The following is a 13521-nucleotide window of genomic DNA, read 5'->3' on the forward strand; positions in this document are numbered from 1 at the left end:
ACTTTTGTAAATTTTTTTCTATGCATAGCCTTTGTGTTCTTGTGTTTTGTTTGCTTTTACATAGTTCTATGGGGTGCTGCTTTTAACATTTCCATTTTATTTCACATTCTTTGCAAACATTTTCATAGCCAAAGACTGTATTTCATCAAATCTAAGAAGTGATTGTCTATAAGTCATGTACTTTGTATACCACTAAGGAAGAAAGAAAAAAAACTGTAAAGGAAGGTAAAATCCCCTCGGTTGTAAGAAACACCTCAATTTCACAGATGTTAAAATGTTTTTAAAAATGTTACAAAGACAACCCTTATTTTAGTTTACTTTGTTAAGACAGATTTCCAGAAGCAAGAATTACTTACTAAATCAGAGGTTGTGAACATTTATGGGTTCTAGAGCCACACTGCTAAATTAATATTCAAGTAATAGTCCCACCAGAATGAACCAGAGGGGGGCTGGGATCAGGGAGATGTATGAAGGGGGTTGCTTCAGTTTTTCTGTTTTGAGCTGGGTGGTAAATACACAGGAGCTTATTAGGCTGTTCTTTATTTCTTCATCTGTATGCCCCATATATCTTAATTAAATTAAAATACCTAAGGGAAAAGTCCTGTTGAAGCATTTTGATAAGCTTGATGGTGTTAGAGTCCACTTGTGAGCCAACTGCTGTAGCCAGGGCAGTGGAAGGAATACTCTGGCTACACCTGGGTCATGTTCCCACCCTTTGGGTATGGTGGATGGGAAGTAGAGCAGACAGGTCTATCACCACGAGAAACAAGGACCAAATAGCTACCAGAGATTTTCTTTTCCTTTTACTTTTTTGATTCGGTTAATTTCTGCTTCTATTGCTATTATTTCGATCCTTCTTTCCTTGGAGACTTTTGGGGTGGTTTCCTTTTTAACTTGAATCCTTACTTATTTTTACTTCCCTATGAATTAATTATAATTATAGATTCTCACCCTCCTACATGTCCTACCAACAATATCAAGGCTTCCTTTCAAGAATTATTTCGGATTTTTACCATTTATTTTGTTGAACTCTTGTGGGCTTGATTCCATGTCATCTTTTTATAATATTTTTAGTAAGCATACACAATCTGTTCACACATAAATATGTTGGCTAGGGATTCAGTTACGAGGCTATAGACTCTCTCAGAACTCTGTAGGTTTTCTCTTTGTTCTGATGACATTTAGCTTTATGGAAGTTCAAAGGCAACTTGATTTTTATCCTTTGTTGTTAAGGTCATTTTGTAAGAATGAGCTTTGAAAGTATAATGTTGGTTTCTTTTAAAAGCCACAAGACACTGAATTTGGGGGGTCACCAATAATCTCAACTAGAAGAGCTCTTTAAGTGATGAGGTTTAGCTCTTTTTTCTGCTTAAACTGTTGCATTTTTGTTGCTTCTGCTTCACTTTTTATATTTTTTGTTCTTGTTGGCTTCCTCCACCTCGCCCATTGTTGTAATACCTGGATCACTTTATCTTTTCCATATCTCTGAAATATACATATTGTAGGTGCTCAGTAAATATTTTTTGAATGAATAAATGAAGCCTGACTCATTTTTTACCTCTCAGTTGTCCTTAGTCAATTTTCCATAGGGTCATTTCTGCTCTGTGAAGATTTGGATTACCATGCTGTATTTGGGGTGTTATCTATATATGTGTGTATATATATGTGTGTGTGTTTCTCATCTTTTATCTTGGCCAGCTTTTAGTTTAAGTCCTTTTCTTCTTTTGTCAGTTATGTCTGTTCTGTCTCCTACAGAGAATTAATTTTGGAAGCAACCTTTCCTGTCTTAAGTCCACAGGGCATTTCTTCTCTTTCTTGGGCTGCTTCTTTTTTTTTTTTTTTTTTTAATAGAACCTACATTAATTGTTTTTTATTCTGTTTATTCACTCTTGACAATGGAAAAGTACAACAGGGCCAGTATTAGTCCATGGACATTTGTTTGCTGCATGGCCCACTATCAGCACTACGCTAGAGGGCATGTTGGTGTACACAGCCTACAATTTTCAGTTCCTAAGAGGCATTCCTCTAGAGTTAGTCTGTTGTATTTAATATGGCATCCTCTCCTGTCCCTGCTTCCTGCTTTGCTGAAATAGAATGTATAGTCTAAAAACTCTGAGGTAGACTTTATAGAAAAATTCCTACTACCCTTTTATCCCCAGAAGGCACCATTTTCAGGAGTTGGCCATTCCTTTTGTCCCTGCCTTAAGCACTTTATCTTAGGCCATGATGGATAGATAGTAGGAGTTTAAGATTTAGAATGGATATGGACCAGTGATGAATCACCTCGAGCTCACTGTATATAACGTAGCTATTTTCAAAAGGTGATGCCCTTTAAGAACCCACTCTTTGAGTATGGAGGTTTCTCAAAAAAATTGAAAATAGAACTATCATATGATCCAGCAGTTCTATTTCTGGATATTTATGAGAAGAAAATAAAAATACTAATGTGAAAAGCTATATGCATCACCATGTTCATTGTGGCGTTATTTACCAAGAAATGGAAAGAACCTAAATGCCAGTCAGTAGATGAATGGACAAAGAAAATGTGCTTATATATGTATAATACACCCATAAATATTATTCGCCCATAAAAAGTGAATTCTTGCCATTTGTCGATATGGAAGGAACTTGAGGACATTATGCTAAGTGAAATAATTCAGACAGAGAAAGACAAATATTGTATGGGCTCACCTGTAAGTGGAATTTTAAAAAAAGTCAAGCTCAGATACAGAGAACAAATTAGTGATTGTCCGAGGTAGGGGTGGGGGTGGATGCAATGGGTGAGGGGGGTCAAAAAGTACAAAGTTCTAGTTATAAAAATAAATAAGTCATGGGGATACAATAAATAAAATAACTAAACCAGTATTAATATAAAGGCAATGTATCTGGACTTTCCCAAAACATTTGGCAGATTTGTTTTGATATCTTCATAAATGAAATGGAAAAATAGGAGTTATGACTAGGTGAATTAACAGTTGAATTTTTTTTTAAAAAGAATTCCCTCACTTTATAGATAGGACAAATGACAGCCAAGCAAGGGTGGTAATTTCTGAATCATAGTGGATCAGTTACCAATTCAGAACCAGACGGGTTTAACTACCTTGTATTTGTTTAGTAGGTAGTGCTGAGTGCCAGTTGGCTCAGTTTTTAAATGGCAGTGGAGTAAATGATGTGATTGGGGTGGATGCACATGCAAGTGTCCAGCATGGTTGCCCAGGGAGTAGAAAGGGCAGCCCTGGGTTTGAGGGTGATACAGGAAGGTGTTCAGTCTGGGGGTGGGACGGGGCTGGTTATGGTCTGAGGAGAACAGAGCAGTTAGGAGAGTTTCACCAAAATTTATAGGGGACCGGGGGCGGGAACTGCATAGTTTGAGATACAGGTTTTGATTTCCCTCATAATATGGATCCCAGAATTGAAGAATAATGGTCCTATGAAATTTTAAAACATTATTAAACTAATTTTATATTATAGTTGTAGAAAATAGGTACACTTAAAATATGAAAATAACAAATTCAAAAAAGGAGTACTGTATTAAGAGGCATTATACTGTGTGTTTTTCCTCTGTTATATAATTTTATTGCCCCCAAATGTTAACTTTTTCTTTTTAATAATAAGTTCAAAAGAGCAAGGATTGTATTTTTCTTGTTCATAACTCTATCCCAGGTATTTAGCAAAGTGTCCATGCTTAGTACTTACTCAGATTGTTCAGTGAACAAGTGAATGAATAAATGAACAAATCAACAGGCAAATAAAAAGTTGGAAGACAGCAAATCAGGAAATGGTGGATAACTACCATGGGAGTCCTGAAAACATTTGTGATATTACCAGAATTAGCATTAGAATTAGCCTGAGAACTAAGAACTGAGAACTGGGCAGAGCAACAAGTACTGGAAAAAAATCACGTCATATCACATATACGTGACCATATTCTTTTTTATTTTTTAAAAGATTTTATTTAGGGGCAGAGAGCACAAGCAGGGGGAGAGGCAGACGCAGAAGCAGGCTCCCGAGTGAGCAGGGAGCCCATGTGGGTCTCGATCCCAGGACCCCAGGATCATGACCTGAGCCAAAGGCAGAGGCTTTAAACCACTGAGCCACCCATGCGCCCCTAAAGTACCTAAGTTTTGTTTTACCTAATATTTTCTATTTTTAGGTTTCTATTTATTATAAAAGTTATATAGGTATTTTAGAGATAGTTAAACCCGTCTGGTTCTGAATTGGTAACTGATCCACTATGATTCAGAAATTACCACCCTTGCTTGGCTGTCATTTGTCCTATCTATAAAGTGAGGGGATTTAAAAAAAAAAAAAATTTAACTGTTAATTCACCTAGTCATATCATCTAACTCCTATTTATCCATTTCATTTATGAAGATATCAAAACAAATCTGCCAAATGTTTTGGGAAAGTCCAGATACACTTAATTGACTGAGCCACTCAGGCACCCCGTGCATGATACCATATTCTTATTTGTACTCTATTTTGATGTCAGGAGTATTTAGTTGGAATTCTCACAGTCGATTATCTTTTCCTTAGTGCAGTAGAACTATATGAAGAAATGAACAATTATACAAATGCATTTAGCATTTAAAAAAAAACTTTTTAAAAAATATTTTATTTATTTATTTGACAGACAGAGATCACAAGTAGACAGAGAGGCAGGCAGAGAGAGGAAGGAAAGCAGGCTCCCTGCTGAGCAGAGAGCCTGATGCAGGGCTCTGTCCCAGGACCCTGGGATCATGACGTAAGCTAAAGGCAGAGGCTTTAACCCACTGAGCCACCCAGGTGCCCCTAAAAAAAACTTTTAATGCTAAGTATTTAAACATTAAATATTTAGCCTTTAAAGAATAAATTATATTTTTTAAAAGAAAAAAATGTGTAAGTGATTCAAGGACACAGATGTGTCTAGAACACTTAATTAAGACAATATCATGTCTCAATTAGTATGCCTTTCTCTTTTGTGAAATCATTCATTCATTATATCATAGAACTTTTTGTAATAATAGCAGCTAAACATTGTAGAGTACTTTACTTATACAAGGCCCTGTGCAAGATGTTCTACTTACCTTTAATCCTCACAACACTGGGAGGGAGATGTTATCATCTCCATTTACAGATGAGATCACAGAGCCTTAAGGATCTGTGCCCAAGATCACTTAGGTAAGAAGCAACATTTGGCTTGCTCTGCCCAACTTATCTAATGATTGGTTCAGTACCCACCCTACTACCACAGTTCATACACTTTTAAATATACTCCACCTTCATTTATTGATGTGTAGGGCTGACTACTAAAGTAAAATCTAGTGTGTCTTTACAATTTTATTCTTGAATTATATAAAGGTACACGATACAATGTTCTGACTCTCTTTTTGCACCTGACACTGCCTACTGTGAGAATCATTGTGATCTTCACATGCTTTATCTTTGAATGCTCTGTCAACTTTCAGTATCTGCCTTAGAGGCTGCCTGGAGTCTCTTGTTTTCAAACCTATTGCCCCAAGAGTGGACAGGTTCCCCTCTCACTTAGTCTCCCCACACTGGGGAGTTGAGGCACCCCTGTCGAAAACACCATTTCTTCTGAAAATGATAATTTAAGTCTTTTGTTTTATCATCAAAATTCACACTGTTTTGATTTCTACTTCATAACATATATATGTCCCATTGGAATTTTTTTTAAAGATTTCATTTATTTATTTGACAGAGAGATAGAGAGCACAAGTAGATAGAGTGGCAGGTAGAGGGAGAGGGAGAAGCAGGCTCTATGCTGAGCAGGGAGCCCGATGGGCTCAATCCCCGGACCCTTGGGATCATGACCTGAGCTGAAGGCAGACCTTCAACCAACTGAGCCACCCACGCACCCCTCCCATTGGAATTCTTGATTACAAACAACAAATCCTGAAGGAATTTATTGGAAGGATATAAGGTAGCTCACAGAATGACAAGTTCTAGAGAGCCAGATTTGGGAAATCGGATTTTAGGGGGATTAGGGATTTAGAACCGTAGCTATGGTTATGCCACAGGAATAGCTAGGTAGAGTGCTGCTATCCACTGGTGCACATTTGTGTATACACACTTGGATAATATCCTCCATTGACTAAGTGCAACATTGTTAATCAGAAAAATAGCATTTGTATAATATCCTCCATTGACTAATTGCATCATTGTTAATCAGAAAAATATTAGAAAAAATAGAATTAACCCAAATGTCCATTAATAAGGTATTAATAAAATAAATTATATAGTAATTTAATAAAGTTTCCACATAATAATTATATATCTGTATAATAGAATACTATATTGTATACAATTGTAGGAGATCTAAATATATACTCATAGAATGGTATTCAAGACATAACAAGTAGAAAAAAGTTACAAAATACTGTGTTTAGTATTACTTTATTTTTGTTTAAAAATGTATCTAATATTACATATAAGAAAAAATTCAGAAGGAACATACACCAAACTGATATATTTGTTATCTCTGAGCTATTGGTTAATGGACTTATGATATCATGTTTCTGTAATGTTTGAAATATTTTGCCAATAACTATAAAGTATGTGAATATGCCTCTCCTAACTGGAAACTTCAATAAGGATTTTCTTCCTAAATAATTACATTATGGTAGGGCAATGACAGCCATATTCAGCTTTCTCTGCTCTATGTAAATAGATGTTCTCAAAAACAAGAATTAATACTCCTTTTCCTCACTCTCCTCACCCTCCACCATGGTGGTCTTCATTTCCTCAGTGAGTATGGCCAGCTGAATGTTTGAAGAATAAATAAAGAACAGATCAGATTTTAAAATAATTTTACCTTGCGATTTTGTGATTGTTATGGGTAGCATTAAATATTGCCTTACCACAGTATGTGGATCCTAATCTCACTTTTGTTTTACATGTTTTATTTTATCTATCACCGTCATTGTCGGCAGCAGCACTCTCATTAGTTAAAAAATCTAGTTTTAAGTACTCCTTTTCCCAGTGGGACTCTTTCCCGAATCCTTGTATTTGTATTTTAGAAAAAAAATTTTAAACTTTGAATAAAAAGTTTTCGGCAAAGTTTTAAAAATACCTGTCTTAAAATATATATATGTATTTAAATTTGGTGTAAAACTTGATGAAACTCATTTTAGTTGATCAATGTTAATGTTTCAAATTATTGAATTAGGGTTTTTGAAAACATAAGACATTCTGGTATAACAATTTAATCATGTTAAGAGTTAAATTCTTTACAAACTGGTGACAGCCATGCTGGAAAACAAGTTGGAGGTTCCTCACAAAGTTAAAAATAGAACTCTCCTAAAATCTGGCAATCACAGTACTAGGTATTTACCCAATGACTCTAATTAAAAGGGATACATGCACCCTGATGTTTATGGCAGCATTATCAATAATAGCCAAATTATGGAAGCAGCCCAAGTGTCCATCAGTTGATGAATGGATAAAGATGTGATACACACACACACACACACAAAATGAAGTATTATTCAGCCATAAAAAGAATGAAATCTTGCCTCTGCAATGTGGATGGATCTAGAAAGTATTATACTGGGCGCCTGGGTGGCTCAGTGGGTTAAGCCGCTGCCTTCGGCTCAGGTCATGATCTCAGCGTCCTGGGATCGAGTCCCGCATCGGGCTCTCTGCTCAGCAGGGAGCCTGCTTCCTCCTCTCTCTCTGCCTGCCTCTCTGCCTACTTGTGATCTCTGTCAAATAAATAAATAAAATCTTTAAAAAAAAATAGAAAGTATTATACTAAGTGAAATAAGTCAGTCAGATTAAGACAAACGCCATACGATTTCACTCATATGAAATTTAAGAAACAAATGAGCAAAGAGGAAAAGAATATAGAGAGAGAGGCAAACCAAGAAACAGATTCTTTCTTTTCCCCCCAAGAAACAGATTCTTAACTCTAGAGAACAAACTGATGGTTACCAGCAGGGAGGTGGGTGGAGGCGTGGGTTAAATAGGTGACGGGGATTCAGGAGGGCACTTGTGATAAGCACTGGGTGTTGTATGGAGGTGTTGAATCACTATATTATACATCAGAAGCTAACATTACACTTCTGTTAACTACCTGGGATGTAAACAAAATTTTAGATAAAATTTTAAAAAGTTAAACTCATGATTCTTGTTTGCTTATTTGTTTGTAGCATTCTGTATTGGAAGAAGAAATTTCTATAGATGAAAAAAATGCCTTTGTTTAGTAAATCACACAAAAATCCAGCAGAAATTGTGAAAGCTCTAAAAGACAACTTGGCGATTTTGGAAAAGCAAGACAAAAAAACTGACAAGGTATGAACTAAAATGATAATATTATTATTCAGATGCATGTTTTCCAAAACCAAAAACCAATGTAAAAGCTTGATGAAGAATCCCCGAATATGGTCTGTGATGTGCACATAAGGTCTCTATAAATACATATAAATTGATTTCAGGATTTATGCTGTTGTTGACTCTTTTGCCTTGAACCCTTGGTTCACTATATTCAGCCTCTGACAAAACTTGGATCCCTCTAGACTACAGACCTTAAAAATCTAAGGGGCTATACAGGTATTTAATGCTAAACTGACAAGAAGGATAGAACATTTTTATTTAAGGATCACCTGATAGTTTCTATGACAGTGCAACCTCATTTTAACATTTTTTAAAGGTCCTTCTAAGCAGGATTTCCTCATAGATAAGGTGTTGTTGTTGTTCTTTTCTTTATATTTTGTTCCTTCCAGAGGATGTTGGATCCTATGTATTCAATTTCTCTCTAAAGTGACTGGTTAGTTTATGGCAACACTTAAGAGATCTAGAAAATAAATATCCTTTAGTTCACAGTATCTTCCCATCCCAGTATATTAAAAAAATCTTGGATCTTGTAGGTATGTAGAGATATAATGTTTTATTCTGCATCTTGTAAGGTATGTAGAAATGTATTTTTAATTCTTGTGTACTTGTAATATTGAATCAAATATTGGCTCAATTAGAAAGAAGAAATGACCTTCATAAAAGAGTAAACCCAAATTTACTAGTAAATTTACAGTAAATCTGCACAAGACAGAAAAAAAACATAAAAAGATACTCGCTTTCATGAGTAGTCAGGAAAAGGCCAGTTAAAACCACATACATTCATATTACACACTCACTTTCCTGGCAAAAATGAAAAATGTCTGATGATACTCAGTGTCGGCGAGGATGGAGAGCAATGGGAACTTTCCTCCACTGTGAGGGATAAGGTATAAACTGGTGTCACTGCTTTGAGAACCAGCTGGTATCATCTGTCAAATCTGAGCTTGTACCTCTGTTAAAACCCTGCAATTCTACTCCGACATACAAACTCTAGAGATAATCTTGCACTTGTGAACCAGGATGCACGCACTTGTGAACCAGGATGCGCGTACAAGAGTGTTCATATGTTGCTGTTCCTAATAACCCCTCAATGGAAATGACCTAAATGTCCATCAAAAGTAGAACTGATGAACTGGGGTCCAGCCATTAGTAGAAAACTTGAGAGCAAAGAAAATGAAAATGCTGCTGCCTCCGTGCAGTTGCATGGATGGACCTCACATCTATAATAGCAGCAGAAGCACCTCCTAAGAGGTCCCAGGTGTTATTCCAAAAAGTTCAAAATTGGCAGAGCTCAACTATATTGTTTAGCGATGCAAATACAGGTAAGAAAATATAAAGAAAAGTAAAGAAATGATTGTCATCAAAAACATAAAAACATTTACTTCTAGGTTGAAAAGGCTGCATTCAGGTGACTTCAGGATTTCTGGAAGTTTTCTACTCTTAACCTGTGTTATGGGCCACAGAAGTTTGCTTTATAATTATTCTTAACTGCATATAATTTAAAGCACTCTTTTGTGGCTAAATATCACCCTTAAAGAAATTTCCAACCTTTTAATAAATTAAGAATTGTTTCAGTCAGATCATAAGATCTATCTGGAAATTACTTTTTTTTAAAATAGTCATGCTACTATGAATTATTTGTATTTAATCTGCCTTATTCTCTTTATTCCCTTCCTTGGTTATAATGATTACAGAACCATACTTCAAAGTAATAAAACTATATTTCTTTAAAAAAAATATTCAGCAGATTACATTGTTAACTTTTTGGCCTATTCTCTTTTGGACGTATTGAATAAATTCACATCCCATACAATCTGCCTCTTTAACGTGTACAGTTCACTGATTTTTAGTATTCTCAAAGGTTCTACAACCATCACCAATATCTAATTCAAGAATATTTTCATCACCCCCAAAAGAAATCCTGTACCAGTTGGCAGTCATTCCTCATTGTCCCCTCCCCAGGCCTGAGCACCCACTCATCTGTGGATTTCCCTCTTACTCTTCACAATATAGAGAAGTGTTTTTTTGTCATTTTTAAGTTTCATAGAGAGCAAAAAAAGGTGATGATTATGTGGGAGAGACAAGTGGATTAACAAAGTTAGTGGCTTTTGATAATTTGACCGTGTGTTTTGACAATTCAGGTTTACTATACTGTCCATTAAAAAATTAGAGTGATAGGAATTTGTTGAAAACCTTAACAAATGCTTTTAATAAAGACCCGTAGCTACTGATAAGTCTTCAAAACAGTCATTTTAATTTTTTAAATATTTTCTTTATTCATTTGACAGAGAGGGAGAGAGATCACAAGTAGGCAGAGAGGCAGGCAGAGAGAGAGGGGGAAGCAGGCTCCCTGCTGAACAGAGAGCCTGACCAGAGACTCTATCCCGGGACTCTATCCCAGGACCCTGGGACCACGACCTGAGCCGAAGGCAGAGGTTTAACCCACTGAGCCACCCAGGCGCCCCAGTCATTTTAATTCTTAAGAGTAAAATTTATAGCTAATGACTAGATTAGTTAGGCTATATTTGAGTAGGTTTTAAAGGAAGAGTGTTTTGATTATGTTGACCAAATAGAAATACCAGAGACTTTTTTAACATAAATACATTTTTGCAACATTTTCCAAAATAAAAAAAGCACTGTCAAACAGTTTTTTGGTTGCTTGTAACTGTATAGTGTTCTTTGATCATAAATGAACAGAATCCAAGAAGTGGGGTTTTTTGGTTTGTTTGTTTATGGCTTGAAAATTTTCATTTCCTCTTCACTGTGAGCATGTTTTTTTGGTCACCAGGCTTCAGAGGAAGTGTCGAAATCTCTGCAAGCAATGAAAGAGATTCTGTGTGGCACAAATGACAAGGAACCCCCCACAGAAGCTGTGGCCCAGCTCGCACAAGAGCTCTATAATAGTGGGCTGCTGGTGACCCTGATTGCTGACCTACAGCTCATAGACTTCGAGGTAAACCATTTGTAAAAGGGTGCTGCCGCTGCTTTGCAAGTTCAGTGTATACGATCATAAATATTTGACTTTGTTTCTATTATTACTCTTCATCTATTACATATAAACCCAGTATTTTCCTAAAACTTCTCAAATTTCTTTAATAAGGTAAAAAGATATCTTATGATTAAGTTTTCTGCAGCCAGGAGGCAAGGCTAGTGGCCATCAATAATAATGGTAATAATAAGGGATAACATTGAGTGCTTACTACATGTCATACAGTTCCAAGCGCTCATCTCCTCTCCTTCTTAAAGGAAGGAATTCCAAAGGAATTCCTGTGTGATTGGTACTATACGATGAGCCTTGTTTTATAGATGAAGAACCTAAAGCTCAAAGCTATTAAGTAATTTGTGCAGTCAGTTGGATGCTAAGAGCCAAAGCTGGGATTCAAACTCGGTGTCTTGGACTTGTTCATTTAGTTAAAATATTATACCAATGATTTCAGAAGTTTGTTGAATGCTAGCAATATAGGATACGTATCTCATTTTGAAAGCAGTTATACCTAATTTACTTGAATAATAAGTGAGCTAAATAAAACAAAAACTTAGAAATATGAGTGGTGAAGAGGTGTAGGTGTTTTATTATCTATGGTAAATCTGACTCAGAATGGTGGTTTTTCAGTAAACAGCGTGTGTGTAAGGCATGTTTGACCATTGGCTATTTTGGTGATAGAAGTCTTGGTTTTGATTTGTTTATTGTTTTTGTTACTACCCTCATACTAAGAGCTTGGGTTTTCACTGATTCGCAGAGATGGATGAAATGCAGATTTTTTTTTAAAGATTATTTATTTATTTATTTATTTGACAGAGATCACAAGTAGGCAGAGAGGCAGGCAGAGAGAAGAGGAAGCAGGCTCGCCACTGAGCAGAGAGCCCGATGCGATGAGATGAGGGGCTCAATCCCAGGACTCTGGGATCATGACCTGAGCCGAAGGCAGGATCTTTAACCCACTGAGCCACCCAATAGCCCTGAAAATGCAGATTTCTGAAATAGCTTTTAGTTTTATCCCTGGGAAAATGAAAGGAAAACTAATTATGGTGATTACAGTGATTAGACCAAGATAAGGTCAGGGCTCTGGGGATCTGTGGAAATACTAGACCACAGCTCTCTCCTTCCCTTACCTATTTTTCTATCTTTGACATTTCTACTCAGTAATCTCTTTGTCTACTTTTTCCTCTTGCCTGGCTTGCTCACTCTCCCTCCCCATCTTACTCCTCTCTTTTTAAACTGGCCATATGTGGAATGAAGTGTAGTTTTATCATTGCATCTGTGTGTTTTCATGGTTTTTCTATTCAGTTTCAAGTGAGATAATGAACACTGAAAGGAGTTGTGCACAGTGGAAAAATACTTGGGATTAGAATTGTTTAGAGCCCCTGCTGGGCTATTTGATAGTAATGTGACCTCTTTGAGACCAACTTTTGTCATCTCTAAAATAGGAAAAGTATGAACTTACAGCACTGCTTTAAATATTAAACTGAATATATGTGTGTGTGTGTATATATATATATATGTTGTATAAGAACAATATATACATGTGTAGACTATACACAAATGTCAGAATATACTTGTTCTCATTTTCCTCCCTTTCTCAAACTAACATTAAATGTAAACTGGTTTATTTTTCTTATAACCCTTGACTTTTTTTATTACTTTAATTTTATTTTTATTTATTTTTTTTAAGATTTTATTTATTTGACAGAGAAAGAGAGAGATCACAAGTAGGCAGAGAGGCAGGCAGAGAGAGAGAGTGGAGGAAGCAGGCTCCCTGAGAAGCAGAGAGCCCGATGCGGGACTCGATCCCAGGACTCCGGAATCATGACCTGAGCCGAAGGCAGAGGCTTTAAACCACTGAGCCACCCAGGTGCCCCTATTACTTTAATTTTGGATTTAGTCGGTCAGTGACCATAAATGGGAAAAATACTCCCTATTATTGGATTATAATATTAAATTTCTATAAATCATCTATTGTTTCACACTTTTTCCTGAAAGTAGAAATGTATTAGCTATTATTATCATTAATTAATATGTTAGCTTGAGTTGGTTTATGAGATTAGCCCAATTTACCATTGGATGCTAGAAGGAATATGACCAAGGATGGTTACATTTTGAGGAATGAGTCAGGCATGAGATGTCATCAGGCCCAGTGAACTAAGGAAGTCTTGAGCAGCCACAGAGTAGTGTAGGTTCAAGGTGCT

The 13521-nt window shown here is 36.2% G+C and overlaps 1 protein-coding gene across 15 annotated transcripts in view; it reads left to right on the top strand.

Moving 5' to 3' along the window:
* Nucleotides 1-13521, top strand: part of CAB39L (calcium binding protein 39 like) — a 121784-nt gene that overhangs the window by 52690 nt on the left and 55573 nt on the right. For all 15 annotated transcript variants that reach the window (XM_045080602.1, XM_045080600.1, XM_045080613.1 and 12 more), the window contains 2 exons: nucleotides 8151-8292; nucleotides 11123-11287. In XM_045080602.1, coding sequence (XP_044936537.1) covers nucleotides 8182-8292; nucleotides 11123-11287 — 276 coding nt within the window. In that variant the 5' untranslated portion in view covers nucleotides 8151-8181. The remainder of the gene's footprint in view (nucleotides 1-8150; nucleotides 8293-11122; nucleotides 11288-13521) is intronic.

Source organism: Mustela putorius, unplaced genomic scaffold, assembly GCF_011764305.1.
Source record: "Mustela putorius furo isolate JIRA1106 unplaced genomic scaffold, ASM1176430v1.1 tig00000461_pilon_pilon_pilon, whole genome shotgun sequence".
Classification (NCBI taxonomy): Eukaryota; Metazoa; Chordata; class Mammalia; order Carnivora; family Mustelidae; genus Mustela; species Mustela putorius.